At 32.9% G+C, this 18286-nt stretch overlaps 1 protein-coding gene and 1 long non-coding RNA gene across 6 annotated transcripts in view; both read right to left on the reverse strand.

Moving 5' to 3' along the window:
• Nucleotides 1–9761, reverse strand: part of LOC128247565 (uncharacterized) — a 67962-nt gene extending 58201 nt beyond the window's left edge. For all 3 annotated transcript variants that reach the window (XR_008263884.1, XR_008263885.1, XR_008263883.1), the window contains exons 1-2: nt 8194–9761; nt 2783–2852 (exon numbers count right to left, since the gene is read on the reverse strand). This is a non-coding gene — a long non-coding RNA (uncharacterized LOC128247565). The remainder of the gene's footprint in view (nt 1–2782; nt 2853–8193) is intronic.
• Nucleotides 9762–10001: 240 nt separating this feature from the next.
• The window catches only part of LOC106873006 (neuronal calcium sensor 1), a 191188-nt gene continuing 182903 nt past the window's right edge, over nt 10002–18286 (reverse strand). For all 3 annotated transcript variants that reach the window (XM_052967011.1, XM_052967014.1, XM_052967017.1), the window contains one exon: nt 10002–10975. In XM_052967011.1, the coding sequence (XP_052822971.1) occupies nt 10877–10975 (99 nt within the window). In that variant the 3' untranslated portion in view covers nt 10002–10876. The remainder of the gene's footprint in view (nt 10976–18286) is intronic.

Raw genomic sequence — 18286 nt, forward strand, 5'->3', positions numbered from 1 at the left:
ATTAATTATATATTGACTTCATTTGCCAAAAAATCTCTTAATATAAAATGAAGGTCATCTGAAAACTAATTTTTGCTTATGATGCCCTAGAGTAATTAAATTCAATTATGTAACTGCTACAATGGTATGATTTTAATTAAAATGCACCATTTAGAAAAGCAAGTTACACATCTATAGAGATCAAGCTAATTTTATTACAAATCTGTGAAGGTATAGCTCAATTTATTAAAAAATTGAAAATTTAGAAATATATAATGAAAAAGTAAAAAAAGAACCATATTTATGAACAATTTAGAAAAGATGGTAATATTAGCTTTTAGAATGCAAAGATAGTCTGCTTTTAAGACAAATTTAGGTTGTAGCTGCATCCATATGTAACTAGGCACAACAGATAAAAGGCACAGCAAAATTGTGGCTATGATATTACATTTTTAGTAGCTGTAAAGATAAACAGAGAAAGAAAGTGAACTGCTGATTTAAACTGTTTCAACTCTTATAGAAGGCAAGATTGTGGACAACTTTTGCTTTGTTAACAGTCAAATTTTGACTGAAGCAAGTGGCAAGACAGATAATTCTTTTTTACTACTTGATATACAAGATCTAATTTCCAATCAGTACAGAATATAATGTAGAATTCTTGCTTACTATAGTTAAATGAGCTAATTATTTAATCTACAGCAACATTTTGGTTTAGGATGTAGCACAGTTCTAGTTACAAAGCATGAACTAAGTTAAAAAGCAAATTCCTCTTCCACTCAGATATTGTATCATTTTTCTCTACTATTAAATTGATTACTAAGATATGTAGCTAGGTGAGTTTATAAGTTATAAGACAACCAACTGAGAGACCAATGTTTCATATCCAAGCTCCATGTTATGTCCATAGCCAAAATATTTAGCACCTCAAAACTCCTTCTCTGCCCTGAGGTAAATAGGTATTACAGGAGAGGAGCAACCTATTGTTACTTGCAAGAACTGTAAAATTACCAACTTGATTAGTTTTATGGTATACAAGATATTATCAACACTGTAAACTGAGATCCAACTAATATATGATCAATAACCCTCTTCATCAGTAAAAACTGAACTCATTTACAGGACCTCTGATTACACGTAACTGAAATTCTATGTTTGGACTAAATATATAAAAAAAACTCAGCTATACAATTAATTATACAAATGTGACAAGCTAGATATTCTATATGGAATGTTGACAGCAGAAATGTTGAAGATTTTTTCATTAAAGTCACAAATATTTGGTACAGAAAAGAAAAGTGTTGAAATATTACAATTTAGGATTCTTTATGGCATTTCTTAGGATAGAAGCAAAAAATAATATGAAATAATTAATTTAATTCATCATGACAAATCAAAAATGACACCTTTGATACTATTCTCCTCAGCCATTATTTATGAGACATGACTCTTAAGCAAAGAAAAACTAAAACCTGAAAAGAGTAATGGTAGAATTGGTAAGATACTGGCTTACAGGCCTGTAGTCAAAACCTGTTACCAATATTTAATTCTCCTCCTGTCAAAGACAAACTTCAATTTTAATACATAAGTTAATGTTAACATATTTAATGTCAGGAGCATTAGAAAGCTAACTAGAGATAATTATGCAATGAGGAAAAAACAATATTTGTGAAAATTATTTTTTATCTTTTTTAGCGAGTTTAAGAGACAATTCAAGACTGTTTTGGTCTTATTCTTACCTCATCAATAAAATATATGTTACCATACTTGTTCAAGTTGTGATAAAAGAATTACTAAGTAAATATACAAAATTGTATATTTGCTGACATAGGAAAATGGAATTATTTAGAATTTAGATAATTAAATAATTCATCACTGCTGGAAAAGGTAAAAAAAAAATATTAAACACCGACTAATGCTTTTGTTCCTTCATTGTATAATTATTTACACTTGACTTTCTAGAACTGTATGCATTTATTTGTGTTAACACTAACTGACTTTTTGAATTTAAATTGTCTAATCCAACAAACTATATAATGTAATGTTATGGATTATGAAGTGCTGACATAGCTGTGTAATAAGATGTTCGCTTCTTAATCATATGGCTTCAGATTCAGTCCCACTTAGTTGTATCTTGGGCAAGTATCTTGTACAACTTTAGGCTGATTGACGCTTTTTAAGTGGATTTTGGATATGTGAACTGAAAGAAGCCCTTGTGTGTGTATGTATGTATGTATGTATGTATGTATATAGATAGATAGATGCATGTGTGTGGGGGGGGGGAGAGTTTCTAACTCCATACCTTGATATTGCATGATAGTTATATGTGTCACCATTATGCAAAAGTTGTCTATTTCCAATCCTCTGTGAAAACATGTCTGGTCATGGAAAAATATTACTTTACAGGTGAGGCGTTGGTGACAGGAATGGCAATTGGCCATAGAAAATCTACTTCAACAAATTCCATCTGACCCATGGAAGAGTAAATGTGAAAATGATGATGATGATGATGCAGTGAGGGATCACTGCAGTGATGAGCTTAATTCATTTGAAGATCAAGTTAAACTCACAGCATGGAAAACTACAATGAGAAAGACTATTGGAATCTTTACCATTACTTCTCTTACTATCAATATACTTACTACTTTCCATTTGTACAACAGTGTTATGAAAGTCACAGGAGAACCAATGATAACCTTTCTGGCCATTTAAAAAAAAATTAGATTATATATGAAAAATAAATATATATTGAAGTATGCATTTATTAAACTGTGCAAAAAAAAAAAAAAAAAAAAAATTAACATACCTTTTACATCCGTTTGATTTTCTTTTTTCCATCTTGAACATTCTATGTATAATTTTTGATGATTCCCTAACTGAATTTTGAAAAAAAATATGAGAGAGAGAGAAGGGGAGAGAAGTGGGGCAACGTGTGAAGAAACAATGAGAAAGAAAACCAGTAGATCACTTGAGTGAAGGAAAGAATAATAGTTTCTTACATAAACATAAAGTAGTCAATTATACTGATTCTAGTACTTGAATGGTATTTATCCTGGAAGGATAAAAGGCAAAGTTTACTCTGGTGGAATTTAACGAGAACATAAAAGGGTGCAATTAAATACTACAAAGCATTTTGCCTACTGTTTTACTGATTCTACCAATTCATCTTCTTTCTCCATCCTACATAGGAATGTATGTGTTTAGAATAAAACTATTTTTAAATGTCTGAAAGTGTTATGTTCATTATGTTGATGCTAATCAAAATTCAAATCATAAAATTGAAAATCAACAGACTAACATGATAGCGAAAAGTGCAAAACCAAAGTGAAGGTGTGTATAAATTAGATGTGAATATTTTGGATGTACTATTGATATAGTTTTATATTAGTCCTTGCTACTTCACAATTTCTGGTTTATTTATATCATATAGTAACATTTAAGCATTTTCTTTTTATAAAATGTTAAATTTACTTTATTATTTGTTGAATATAATTTATTTCAACGATAATAGTTTTTCATGATTATTCTTAAAGGTATTACACATATCAAAAGAAAAAGAAAATGTAAACTACAAAGTATTATATATGCATTACTTAGTCTTAACACATTTAACTCTTTTAAAATGGTTGACATAAATTTACGCATGCAATGTACATGCTTTAAATTGGTTGACGTAATTATACACTGCCTGACTTAGAACCTGTTGCCAGAGTTAGTAGCAGTCCACCTGCCATAGATAGGCCAATTAGATGTAAATATTTACAACTTGATAGGCTGGTCCTGCCACTCCGACTGTCAACTTCGTCATTGTGTCCTGTTTAGTCAAATTTACAGTCATCACGTCCTACCATTCCAGCTCCATCAACTTTGTCATCGCGTCCTGTTTAGTTGAATTTATGGTCATCGCATCCTACCACTTTGGCTCCGTCAACTTCCTCGTCGCATCCTGTTTCATCGAATTCATGGTCATCATGCCAAGCTACACCACCTCACCAGTTGTTTCTTCCGGTTCAGACGATGACTCAGAGAGTGAGTATTTTCCTAATTCAGAATCAGATGATTCCAATAGCAATGATGATATTCCAGTGAATCAAAGGTACAGGTGGGCAGCAGTGAATGGCGCTGGACAACAGAATGTCATGTGGCAAACGAGAGGCAATTTCATCTGATGGCATGGGTTTACTGGTACGCCTGGCATAAAGGCAAACTTTGAACATGAAGTTCGCCACTGGAAATCTTTCATGAGTTTTTGACATATGAAATGTTCCAATATATAGTAAATGAAATGAGAATGACCATGCTGAAAACCACCCCCAGCATGTCAGACCCAGGCATGGCAATGATTGGTTTCCAACCACAAGAGACAAAATCAAAGTTCTGCTGATACTGATGGGCATCGTAAAGAAACCAACTCTGGTGTCATATTGGAATCAGGATCCAGCCACATCGACACCTTTCTTTCCAGAAAAGATGCCACATGATCGATTTTTGGCGCTTCTTCGAAATGTACATTTCAACTTGGGTGAGAACCAAGATGACAGGCTGCACAAAATATGTCCTATCGTTGATGAAGTAGCTGAAAGTTTCAGAACAGTGTATGTCCTCACACAGGACATTTGTACAGATGAGAGTTTGTGGAAATTCAAGGGAAGCCCTGATTCAAACAATACAACCTGACCAAACATGCCCACTCTGGAGTCAAGGTTTATGAAGAATGCCAGTCAACTGGCAGAGCCTATGAGTACACGTGGAATTACAAAATCTACACTTGTCAGGACAGATTGGATCTTCCAGTGTCTACTCTAATGTCAACTGATGTTGTGTTGTCAATGAATGAAAACTTGTTTGACAAAGGCTACAATATTTATATGGACAACTGGTTTTCCAGTCCAAACTTCTTCCTGCAGCTGGGGCAAGGAGGACTAATGCCTGTGGGACTGTGAGAACACACAGGAAAAACATGCCACCCAATCTTCACAAGATAAAAGGGAGAAACAGCATACCAATGCACCAGCATTTTCACTCTAGCATGGCGTGACAAAAATGTCTACATGTTATCCACAATGCATTCTGCAAGCATGAAGGACACTAGAAAAGAAGATGCGGACAATAATGTCAAAATGAAACCGAGTGTAGTTGTTTCATACAATGAAGGGATGGGCAGGGGTTGATTGCTCAGATCAGCTGGCAATAATACACAAATCAGTGAGAAAATTTGTGAAATGGTACAAAGAAATTTTCTTGTATATAGTTGACGCGTGTCGTGAACTCATGTTTGATTTGGCAGATGCTTGGCAGTGTGGGGAATGGATTGTCATTCAAGAATCTATTGTTTCATGAAATGATAGAAGCATCAAACCTGCCAAAGTACAGAATGCGTGGATGTCCCCACACCGGACTCTCTCCTCACTGCATGGTGAAGAGACATGGACATTTTCCATGACTGTTTCCCCTTACCTCCAAGAAGATAAACATTTCAAAGATCTACACAGTATGTAAAATAAAAGGGAAACTAGACACCATTGTTCACAATGTGATATGCCACTGTGTGTGGTACTGTTTTGAACTCACATGATTGTAAATAGATGAAGTTGATCTGACTTGTGCTGTTGAGTGAGCTTATTCAGGAATAATACTGCATGAGTGTCCTGCACAGGGATATAGTTTAGGTAAATAAACAGTACTTGCACTAAAGCAGTTGATGTAAATATATGCTGAATGTTATCTTGCACTGAGTGCTGACCTTAATCGGTGTGATTACTGTTGCCATGCACAGGCAACCAAATGAATCACTGCTGTAAACTAGTTAAAGCAGTTGATGTAAATATATGCTGAACCATTGTCATGCGCTAATTGCTGATCTCAGCCGAGGTGATTACCATCAATGCAACCAAGTTGCTTGATAAAAAAAAAAATCATTGTCATGGGGAACATTTAATGCTGGGATCATTAAAAAGCTAACTAGAAATAGATATGCAGGAATAAAACAAAATGTATGGCAATCTAAAACTAATAGTTTTGATTTTCTCAGGAAGTACAGGTAACAAATCCAGACATGCTTAAACATTATTTTGGCTTCATCAGTGAAACATTGCTCCCAATATACTTGCCAAAGTAGTTATGAATTAAAAAATAACAAGGCAGTACATTTATTGGTTTAAGAAAATAGAAGTGTTCAGAGATTATGTCAGGTGAGACAAGTTCAAATATGTTTTAGCTTACTAAGATCTCTTCAGCAAAAACAGTCTTCACCGTATTTTGCCAAGTAACAAGGCAGTCAGTTATTGGTATAGAAAATAGAATTGTTTAGAAAATAGAATTGTTTAGAAATAGATGTCATCAACATGAAAGCAATAGGTAAGACTGTGCTTAAATGATGTATAGGGCATTAACAGTTTAACTAGAAATAAATATGTGATGAGAAAAAGTTAGACAGACAAACAGATAGGTAAAGTCAATGCCTAATGTTTTCATTTTCTGGCAAGGAAGAGCAATAACTCATGTCATATTTTGGTCTTGTTTTGACCTCATCAGTAAAACATAGCCTTTGATGTACTTACTCAAAAATTGATAAATGATTAAGTAAATATACAATATTGTACATTGAAGATGTAAAGAAAGAGATCAAATAATATTAATGTAAAAAGATATTAGTCACTGACTAATAATGTACTTGTTATTTTTCCTCTCATCACTTTTTTTATGAAGTTAGCTTTTTAATACCTTTGTATTAAATAATGCTAGCAATAACTTACCCATTGTTTTTCAAGCAGATAGTGTCATTGAATTATTTAATCTCTTTGCATACATAGTTTGTTTGAATATGTGTATATGTATTCAGTTGATACAATCAGTTAATAATGAGAGCGTTCTATTGACAGAAAAAAAACAGGTTTCTCTTAGCTACATTGTTCTAAATAAATATGCATTTAGGTTTCTCAAGCTACATTGTTCCAAATAAATATGCATTTGAGAATAATAGTATCAGCAGACCTTCTTATCTGAAAGTGATGTTCAATGAGCCAATGAATTGTATGACAGACAATCTCTTAACTACATCTGGTCAAACATATCCAAGACCAAAAAATATAGTAATAAAGATATAAAATTTAAATATGAAAATTTTGTACTTTAGTGCTTTTTTAATGTATTATTCCATTATATTGTCATCACAACTCTGTATTATTCAAATTACTTCCATGTAGTTATCATGCTGTTTGCTACTTTGCATTATGTTATGTATTTTGTGTTTGGGGCAATATCATTGGTTGTTTGAAGTAAATTAAAAGGTATTTTCATTCTAGCCTAAACCTGTTTCACTTTAATTTACTTCATTGGATAAGATTCTAAAACAGGATATTTTCAACACTGACCAGAACACTAACAACATGGCCCAAAAATGGTGATATTGGTCTATCAGCTATTGAAGACAAGAATGTCAACAAACTTTATGTGCTAGTTAATTATATCTTGCCACTCATTTTCAAATGTATATCCAAATCTACCCATGAGGTCACTATTGACATATTTCAAAGTATATATGTCAAACTGAAATATGAGAACTTCTCAAAAAAATCAGAAACAAAATTATCAATGAATCTTTAGACTAATACTTATGGAACTTCAAACTTTTAAGCCAAGACTGAAACTTTCAACCCTTGACAACTGAAAAGTCCCAGATTGACTATGTTAGGGACACCTTTGTTAATGGCATGTGTTCGAAATGCATTTGTCAAGGCTTCTCAAACACACATTTCCTTACTTAGAAACCACATTTAAACTGGCCAAGAATACTAGAAATTACACAAAAACAGTTGAGGGACTACTCAGCCAACACAGCAATCAAACTTATGCCCACCTTGAAGAGGAAGCAGAAATATCTGACTCAAATCATACAACCACAGCTATTTTAAGGCTTAGGGATATCTTTTGCAGCCTTATTAGGCACTCTAAAAATAAATGCCCACCCAGAGAAACAAGATGCAGCCTGTACAATAAAATAGTGAACTCCTCCTAAGTTTGGAGATCTAGTAAGAGACCTACATCAGTTTCAACCTTTCTCATAACTATATCTGTCATTTCTCCATCGTGCCTATCAACAACTGCAAACATAGAGTAAAACAGATAGTAAAATAGAGGCTACTTTACTTGATACTGGCAATGTATTAAGCCTTGCAAATAACACACTTGTAACCAAATGCAAATGGAATCTCCTACCTCGTAACTTGACCATTTCAATAGCTTCTACTGATCATCAGTCCCTTGTTCATGGTTGTGTTATAAGTGATCTTACTCTTGGCCTTTACAAGTATCACAAAGTATGACTTATAGCCCTAAACGATTTATACTTAAGTTAGAGTAATCTGCATTATTCATGATTTCTTACAATGCTGTTTTGCAATAAAGTGATGTTATCATTTATATCAAATTACTTTGTATAATCAAGTTTAATCCCACAACACATGTAGTGGCTTTAGTGTAGGAGAACTAGCCTAACTTACTATACATTAAATCACCAAATTTAGATTGAAGTTTGAGCAAGAGCTCCAAATTAATGTGTTGTATATGTCAAGACTTTAGAAAAGAGGTGATGTTAGCAAGTCTCTGTTGTTTCTCAAAATTCATCCTTTAATTGTATTTGACATTGATCACACTGCATTGTCATAGCTGATATGTTATTTGTTATTTGGAGAAGTGCATACCATGTACAGTAGTAAGGAAGTTTCTGAATGAATTCAGTCTCAAGTAAGCTGTTTATGTTGTTGTTAATAGAAAAGTAGGAATTATGAAGTCATTTAACAAAACAGAAGATCATGAATCTGCAACACATCCATGAAGATTGATATTCTACATCATTCCTGCTACAGGGATTTGACACCTCTGTAACAAGAACACTGAACAGAGAAGCTGTTACGCATATTCCACAATCCTGCAAGGGAAAACTATTACTCTGTGCAAGGTTGCTTTTCTTGAATTACATAGCATTAAAAAAGCAAAATTAAAAAAGAATGTTCTCAGTTTCAAAATGACATAGAAAATAAGCTGTGCAAACATAGCAATTATCCAAAGATTTCTGAAGCCATTAAGAATTATATCCAGAATTATAACAGAGCAAGAGATGAGCATACAAAATATCAAAAATCATCTCTCACCATTGCAATGATATGTAAAATGCCAGGAATGGCATCTAGTATAAGCAATTTATTGATATAGTAATTAGTATTATTAATATTTGCACTATTAATATGTTAATATAGCAATAACCTAGTGTTTGCTATACGAGGTCATTAACATGAATTTAATATAAACTTTAACTTTTCCAGAAGTGACACCAAATAGACACCAAAACAGCAGAGATAGCTCATTGTAAAGCTAGTACACAGCAACATATGGCTGAGCATGAAAAGGCTGATGTATTCAATGTGGAAATCCTTGAAATGACTTAAGAAGATATGGGAGGTGGCTATGACACAATGGTGATTGCATTTGACTGTAGAAAAACTTACCACTAACTGAAGTTGACTTGGAATATTATAAGGGACAGCTTTGGAGTTATAAGTTTTGCATCCATGAAATGAAAGTACTTCAATGCATCTATAATAATATTTTGATGGAAAAGGTCCCAGTAAAATAATATACTTTGAATTTGTATTTCTTGTTGCTTTGTATATTCTGTGACAGGCAGTTTCAGAAAATATTTCAGTTTAAGCAATATTTATTAAAGATAGGGAAATAGTTTCTATTTTGAGGAAAAGATTTAGCATTTACCAGCTAGAAACCTTTTTCAGAAGCTAAATAAAGATCTTTTATCAATTAATCTTTAAAAATTGTTTTGATACTAGAAACAAACAAAAAATTTTATAAATGAACAAAAGAAAAAGACAAATATTGTTGACAAATTTTGGGGAGGATATTTGCATATTTCATACAATGAAATATTCTGTGTGAAAATGTTTATTTGAGTGTGTGTGTATTACAGAATTTACAGGTCAGGAAATTAAAATTTAAATGAGAAAACATTGAAATAATAATAATAGCTTCTTTAATTTTAATGAAAACTGAGACAAAAATATTTAAATATTCACAAATAAATTTTAGATTTTGGACTTTGAAAATATGAGATAATTGAGCAGATGTTAATAACAATAATAATTTATTAGTTTGGTATAAAGCCAAAAACTTTTGGGGGAGTTATGGTGGATTGAATTAATCCAAATACATAATTGATGATAATAATAATAATAATAATAATAATAATAATAATAATAATAATAATAATAATAATAATAATAATAATAATAATGGTATCTTACATTGACATCAGGCCACAAATGTATAGGGAAAGGGTCTAGTTAACTGGATTCCCCAAGTATACAATTGGTGCATGTTTTATTAATCTCAGAGGAATAAAAGGCAAAGTTGATCCTGGCTGGATATGAAATGACAGTGTAAGTGGACAAAAAACAAATACCCTAGGGTATTTAGTATGACACTCTACTGCTTTGGCCAGGCACTGTCCTAATAATAATAATAATAATAATAATAATGATAATAATAATAATAATAATAATTATTATTATTATTATTATTATTTCTTTAATTTCTAACTTTCACTGAGAAAAATATTGTTACTTTGTTAGGTATGATGAAGAGCTTATGATGGTTATATACAGCAAAATGGAATGTTAAGAACAAAGTCATTTTCTTATTATCATACAATGAAGAGTGTTAGAAACAATTATTATACAATGAAGAGTGTTAAGCCCAAAACAAAGAGGCATCATTATTGTTTCCTTGTACAGTTATCGGATTAAGATGGTGCTGTTCTTCAGACATTATGAAAAAAAACCCATCAATTATGGAAATAATACTGTCCACTATAAGATATACATCAGTGACATTATCTGTGAGGCATATCCATTGACAATGCTTGGACTATCCATGAGTCACATTTGGAACCTTCTCGAAATTCATCTTTCGTCAACTTGCCATCATTGTTCTAAAAAATAAAGATAAAAATATAGATTAATAACTGTTGAAAATAGAAATAACATACAACTGTTTTACAAAATTTTAGCTTTTTTCCTTAATTTCCAGCTAAAAATAAAAAAGGGCATTTAATGCACCACCTTTTTACAGACAAACATCTGAATAAAATGTCGTCTGCAAGTATACAAATTAAAAACTATTTTATCTTACAGTAAGGCAAATAGATTCTGTGAATCAAAGATGTACATTAATAAGTAAATGAATTTCATTCATTTTTTACTTATAATTAAAGGGGTTTCAGCTACAAGCATCCTGTCTTTTTAGGGGTTATTTAATGTGACCTTTCCTTATTAGGGTATGAGAGGTTTTGGTGCCACTTGTTTGGCATCACTGATTTGATGCTGACTTATTTGCCATCAGTTGTCTCTCTCTTTCTCTCTGTCTGTGAGCATATTTTTCTTTATGTGTATAAGGTGAGGGGAAACTGTTTATGGCATCGTGTTCAATTAATAAATTGTGATCTCTCTCTCTCTCTTTTATTCTATCTGTATGTGTATATTTCTGAGTATGCATGTGTGTGTACCTCCAGGCCAAAAAGTATTGTTGCCAAAACGTGTTTAATGTCCAGACATTAGCAGTGACAAATCACCAGCATCCAGGCAGTTACACCCAATCATCTCATTTTGCTTTATTTAAGATAAAGTGTTACCCAATGGAGATTTGGTTGCTAGTTTCTAACAAAAGGTGATAGAAAGCAGAAACCTTCTTAACTTTTCTCTTAACAATCTTACATAGAGATATGTGGCGGCAAGTTTTTCTAGTAAACCATTAAGGCAATCAATCTGTAACAGCTAAGCATCAACATATACCTTTCCCAATCCCCAGCAAGTACTAATGCCTATGCACATTAAAAACTATACGTAAGTTATAATTATAGTACTTTTATCCAATAATAATTGAATGTCTTTATTATGTATTACAAACTTTTGAAGTAGCTAACTCAGCTTCTCTTTTGCATCTTATCTTTAAAATATATCCATTATGTAAATTGTATATTTAAAATTTTTTTTTTTCTAGTTTTCCATTTTGATGAATATTGACAATCTTTGTAAATAAATTTATGAAAGAATCAGGAAAAAAAAAAGGAAAATAATGCTAAATGGTTCTACTTTCTGTTTCAAGGAATGTTCATAAATTGATTAAAAAGAAACATCCATTATAAGTTTTAAGATTAAATGATAATCTTAGGACATAAAAGTAAATAAATTTAAAACACCAGTACAGACATTTGTCAAATATTATTTGTTATCTTAAAGTAAATCATGTAAATTCACAATAAAAAGTAATTGATGAGATTGGAAATGGTATTTTTAGTCAAGTATTGAAATGAATATGAACAAAATGAAATAAAAAAAAGAAGAGCAATCCTGAATTCTGATATTTATAACTGTATTCACAGTATATTTATTATAAGGATATTATATGAGCTAACATGGTAGTATCTGTGTGATCATTCAACCTGATAGAAATAGCAACAAATTTCTATAAAATCATACACCCTATTCTCTTAAATGAAGAAAGGTACATTAAATAATGTTGTTTCTGATATATAAAAGGATGGTATGGTCACAACTGGAACACTTTTGGTCAAATGTCTACTCGATCAGGGATAATCTGGTGGTGGTGGTGGTGGTTGTGGTGGTGGAAATAGACAGCAAAATTAAATTGAATCTAAGGAGTTGCAGTAAAATCATCCTGAGATGTGGTAACTTTTCATATCACTTTGTTTATTTTATTTTTTACTAGCTGAATTTTAAAGAAGAGATAATGCTCATAAAACTTTGTATCTTTCTTCCACCATCACTACACTGATGAGATTGTTGCCATTAATTTCAGCTTAAAGTGTTGCTACTCAACACCCATAGGGAAGGCATGAGCAAATGGAATTCCAGATGGATTGGAAGTAGTAGTTAGTGTAGGGTTGAGGGCAGGACCCAACATGGGTGATGAAAGGAGAAATGGTGAGTGAGTTAGCAATGCCATGTTGAGGTGACATGAGATTGGCTAGCTCTGAGAAACACACAGACTATTATAGTAATGGCAGAAAAGAGAAGAAACAGTATACTAGTGGCAAGAATCTGGAGTATGTCTGAATACTTTTATGCTAATTAGTTAAGCAACCTTTCCCTGGAGGCAGTGTTTATAAATGGAAAGAAGTGATAGAGAACATCCAAATGTACATTTGAATTATTATCTATTGGTGTACATTTAAACACTCATATGATTATCAATTTATAATAGGTGGCTCTCCATTTACTCTGGCAACAGTTTAATTTTTTTTTTTTCAAAAACACTCAATTTTCGATATTTACATGTATGTATATATGGACTAATATGACTAAAAATGTAAGGTGATAAATATATCACTCAGAATATCACTGTGTCTTGCAGACATATAATATTGATTCTGTAAACAGAAGTAATATCATCAGCTAGATCTTGGTCTTTTTTGTATTATAGCTAGTAAGATGCAGCAAGGATTGGAATATTAGCAGCACATGCCAAGAAGAGAATTGAATAAATGAATGAACAGGCAACATCTTAAGACATTAATAAAATCATTCATATGTCACTGCTATTGGCATTGATTTTACTTATTAAATACACCTGACTTGTATTTTTAAGTATGTAAACCCTGTCTATCATGAAATTACAGGTGCTATTGACATATTTAAGCTGGAGAGCCAGGAATTTGTTGGCTAAACTTACATAACTAGAGAAAAATTACAATGTTTTCTTGTAAGTAAATATCTATGTAAAACAATGAAATGTTAACAGATTTTAAAAATTGAGAAGAGATTAGATAACATGAAATATAACCCAAAGAGAAAAAAACTTTAGCTTGATAGCATAAAATATAAAAAAAATATAAAAGATTAGTTGAATTAGTTAAATAGTATATTTACAAGTCCCAGGTTTGAAAAGAATGAAAGCAGTATAGATGAGCTACCAGTACATGTGTGAAATAAGATATTAGACCAACCACATTTCTTTACTATTAATGTTATAAAGCATAAATATTAAATTCAATGGGCTGAAATTTTTCTAATTGTTTTTTATGTTAAATATCATTCTGATGCTTAAAAACAGGTGAGGTTTGACAAGAAGGGCATCTAGCCATAGAAAACCTGCCTCAACAAACTGTCTGACCCACACAAGCATGGAAAATTGGACATTGAATGATGATGATTAATGTGTGTGTGTGTGTGTGTGTGTATATACACAAGGTAGCCCAAAAGTAGGTTTACAGTTATTCAACTATCTCTTTCGCATTCATACATTAACAGTTCAGATCTTAATTATAAAAAATATGAAATCATTATTCTATGCTAATTTAGTTTACTGTAAGATAGAAATTTAAATGTAATAAAATGTTTAAAAAAAAATTTAAAGTGCCTATGTGATAATTGTAAACCAACTGTTGGGCCACTCTGTATGTATGTATGTGTATATATATATATATATATATATATATATATATATATATAGAGAGAGAGAGAGAGAGAGAGAGAGAGAGAGAGAGAGAGAGAGAGAGAGAGAGAGAGATAGATATGTTTCTTTATTGGCCACACAGGGCTGAACACAGATGGAACAAAATACAAAGTAGAGCTTTTCTTTTTGGGAAGAAGAGAAGAAAAAATAGAAGGGAAAAAGTGGGGGGACGATCAATAAGGATCGTGTATCACAGAAATGTCAATGTAAAAAGTGAAAACAAATTAGGTTTCTCCGTGGAAAGAAAAGCCCACAGAAAAGACCACAGGAACCTTGGGCAATAGTGTCATGCAAAAAAACACATTACAGTAAGTGGCTCTCTTTTTTCCTTTCGCTTTTTTTGGTTCATAGGATTATGCTCAAGCTGGCTCCGTCATTCACACATGCCATCCTTGCTACATTCACCCATCTTTTTTTGAAACATTCACTAGACAAAACTTCCCTCTCTACTCTCACCTTCCTCTTCAAGTGATACTTGAAGAAGTTGATGAGAGATTGACCAGAGAGGAAAGTGTTTGTCTCTAGACATTTCAGACACGGCCACCATACACATTCTTTCGCCATAGCCACAAGTACGATGAAAATGGCTCTTCCTTCCCATTTCAAGGAAGGAGGCGTGACAATATTCATGATAGACTCAGTTGATAAAGTGACTCATCCCACATGCGATAGCAGTCGTTCGACATAGGCCCACAGGTCAGAAATGGTTGGACACTGTACAAGTGCATGCAAGATGGTTTTGTCGCTCTGACCGCATCTCAGACAGGCCGACCCCATGTTTCTCGAGCCATGCTTGTAGAGTTTATCCTGAACGGGTAGCGCTTCTCGATAGCACTGCCAGGCCAGGGATCTCTGGAAGTTGTTCATAGGTCCCAGCCTGAAAGTCGTTTTGAACAGGCGGGTCAGGTATTCTTCATCGACGCCCAGGTTTGCCCCGAGATCATCGTCATACCTCCCCTCAACTAATTTCCTATAGAATGCTTTGGTTGTGTTGAAGTCGCTCAAGGTCAACCTGAGACAGCATAGTTGCTTGAGAGCAACATGCCATTCGCCTTTCCTCGGCCTCTTTTTGTTCCACGACTGCAGTTCGGTCATGGAGATGAGCTGTGGGGAAAGCATGCCTCACAAACGGCGACCACACCTGTTCACTGTCGTCTATGTAGAGCCGGAGATATTGCAGTCTCAGCACGTGTCTGTGCATCATCAACCATGGCATGCCCAGCCCTCCTTTTAACGGGTGTTGGCAGTAAACGGACCGCCTGACCATTGGAATGCATCCTTTAGATAGACAGACAGACAGACAGGTAGATAGATAGATAGATAGATAAGTAACGACAGATGGATAATGTGTCAATTCACTACAGCTGCTTCCAACGAATTTTTAACTGATTAATGGAGATGTTGCATAGTTAGAAAAAACCATTTTCATCAGATAAATACATGAACCACAACTATTAGAAACATTCAAAAATCAACAGCATATGCACTTTCATGATTCTACAAGCCTTGCTAGTCATGATACTCATTTGACTTCAGTTAATTGTATACATAACCTGAATATCTTTCTGTCTGTACTTTGGTACCCACGTATGAATTCGTCTATCTTTGTTGTGTATGCATTTTAATTTTGATCTGACCCAGTGCCTTACCATTTAAGTGCCTGGTTCACTCGAACCCTAATCTTTTGTTACACACACAAACACACACACACACACACTAACACATATATAATCTGTTTGTTGTTGTTGATTTTATAGCATTTCATTTTTTCATATGTTTTCAAGGATTCACTCAACATGAAGCTAGGCTGTGGAATGAATGAGATCTATTGGTGAAGAGAAGTCTTTGATGTATTAATGTGGGTGTATCAGAGTTTCTTACCATTCCTCTATAGATTCTGACATATTCAACACAAGTTACAAAAAGATTAAGCAAGTGTTAAAATCAAGCTAATATAATCTATGAAGCAATTTATATGAAAATACATTCTTGTAAATTTTCCTTATTCTTTTAATTCTATAGAGTATCCATTCTTATTTTCTATGTTATAGCAGTTGAGCTTCTGTTATAAATAAATCAGCATTTGATACATCTAACTCCAAGCATTAGGATGGGATACAGAAAATATATAGTGGAAAATGAAGATAGTTTATACCTGTTCATGAGGAAAAGTTACAGTTATAGCAAGATTTCTTTTATCTATCTTCTTGAATATAGAAACAAATTCTTTATATGAATAACATTTTGATTTTTTTTAATTCTGAATTACAGCTGATCAAAAAATTATAAGAGAAAAAAGAAAACTAGGTTTACGAAGAAAAATAAGTTTCAAAAGATTTTCTGTAATGTTATTTGAAATAAATATATAAAAAAGTGGGGGATAAGCTAAACAACATAATTTTTTTTTTATTCACAGAGAGGGGGTCAAATGGCAGCTGTTTTATAGAAATGAAGTGTAATTTCTGCTGGATGAGTTTTCATTCAACTAATGGAATAGGTTGCACCTGCTCTTATGATAACACTTGAAGGTGTTATCACTATTGAAAACATCTCTTACTGTTCCAAAGATAAGCTATGCATAATCACAAGATTCATTAAAAACCAACATACAAGAATGAACATGTTAGAATAAATTGAACAATATGTGATTCTTCTGATTAAGCATAGATTATACAGTGGCCACTATAAGCATAGAACCATTAAGTGATTTTATGACTTTTTGATATTTTCTAACTTTACAAATAAAATTGTTAATCAATACATAGAGTAATATAAAGAAAGCTGTACATGCTTAAAACAGAGAATAAAGGGTTTTATTTTTGTTTTGATAATGCTTTTCCTCATCAGTATATTACATCCACTTTTCCATGTTTTGTGGTCATCACAGTCCAAATTAGATCTTATTTGGAATTACTGCCCTCCTAGATGGATCAGGAACCATGTTTTGCTCTATGTTCTATTTTTAGCATGGTTTCTAAGGCTGAATACCACTTTACAGAGTACACAAAATGCATTTTAATGTGGTTACCAGTACTAGAGAGATAGCCTTGTCCCTTGCAAGACTGAAGAGTTCTCTATCTTATATTGTCTCAGTTCATTTGTTCACCAAATTCCAAAGTGTATTCACTTAACAGGACTAAAACATTTCCCCATTCTTTGCATTGACTGACTCATTCTTTCCTTTTCCACACAAAACAAGGTGGGAAGAAAACTAGAGTGAGAAGTTGATAATAGGGAGAGTTTCAAAAGAGAACTAAGGATAAGAGTTAGGTGATAGACAGCTACATGAAGGTTATTGGTAAAGAGCTTGAGCTGAAACACCATGATAAAGGGTGATGAAAGAGAGAAAAGGGTGACAGAATGTTGTGTGAGAGAGAGAGAGAGAGAGAGAGAGAGAGAGAGTAATGAAGTAGTTACATAATAGTTAATGTTAAAAAAGATTGAATAGAAGCACTTGACTGTTGGTGTTTGTTTACATTCCTTACTTTCAACATGTTTTTTCATGTTATGTCCCACTACTACACATCAGTGGCTGTGTGAGCTATGAATGCTCATCACCATTGTTATGTCCCACATTATGACGACGTATTTCATCATCTCTGTAGGGTTGGCCCGAACAGAATACCTTACTGACTGACATTACTGACTGTGTTAGTCCACTATTTATTAGTAGTGGACCAGCCCACTTCTCACCTAGGGGCGTTCACTACAACACCTCCCCACTTTGAGATTTTTCTATTTTTCTCAACACAATAATTTTTTTTCACTA

This window comes from Octopus bimaculoides, chromosome 1, assembly GCF_001194135.2.
Source record: "Octopus bimaculoides isolate UCB-OBI-ISO-001 chromosome 1, ASM119413v2, whole genome shotgun sequence".
In the NCBI taxonomy this organism is placed as follows: Eukaryota; Metazoa; Mollusca; class Cephalopoda; order Octopoda; family Octopodidae; genus Octopus; species Octopus bimaculoides.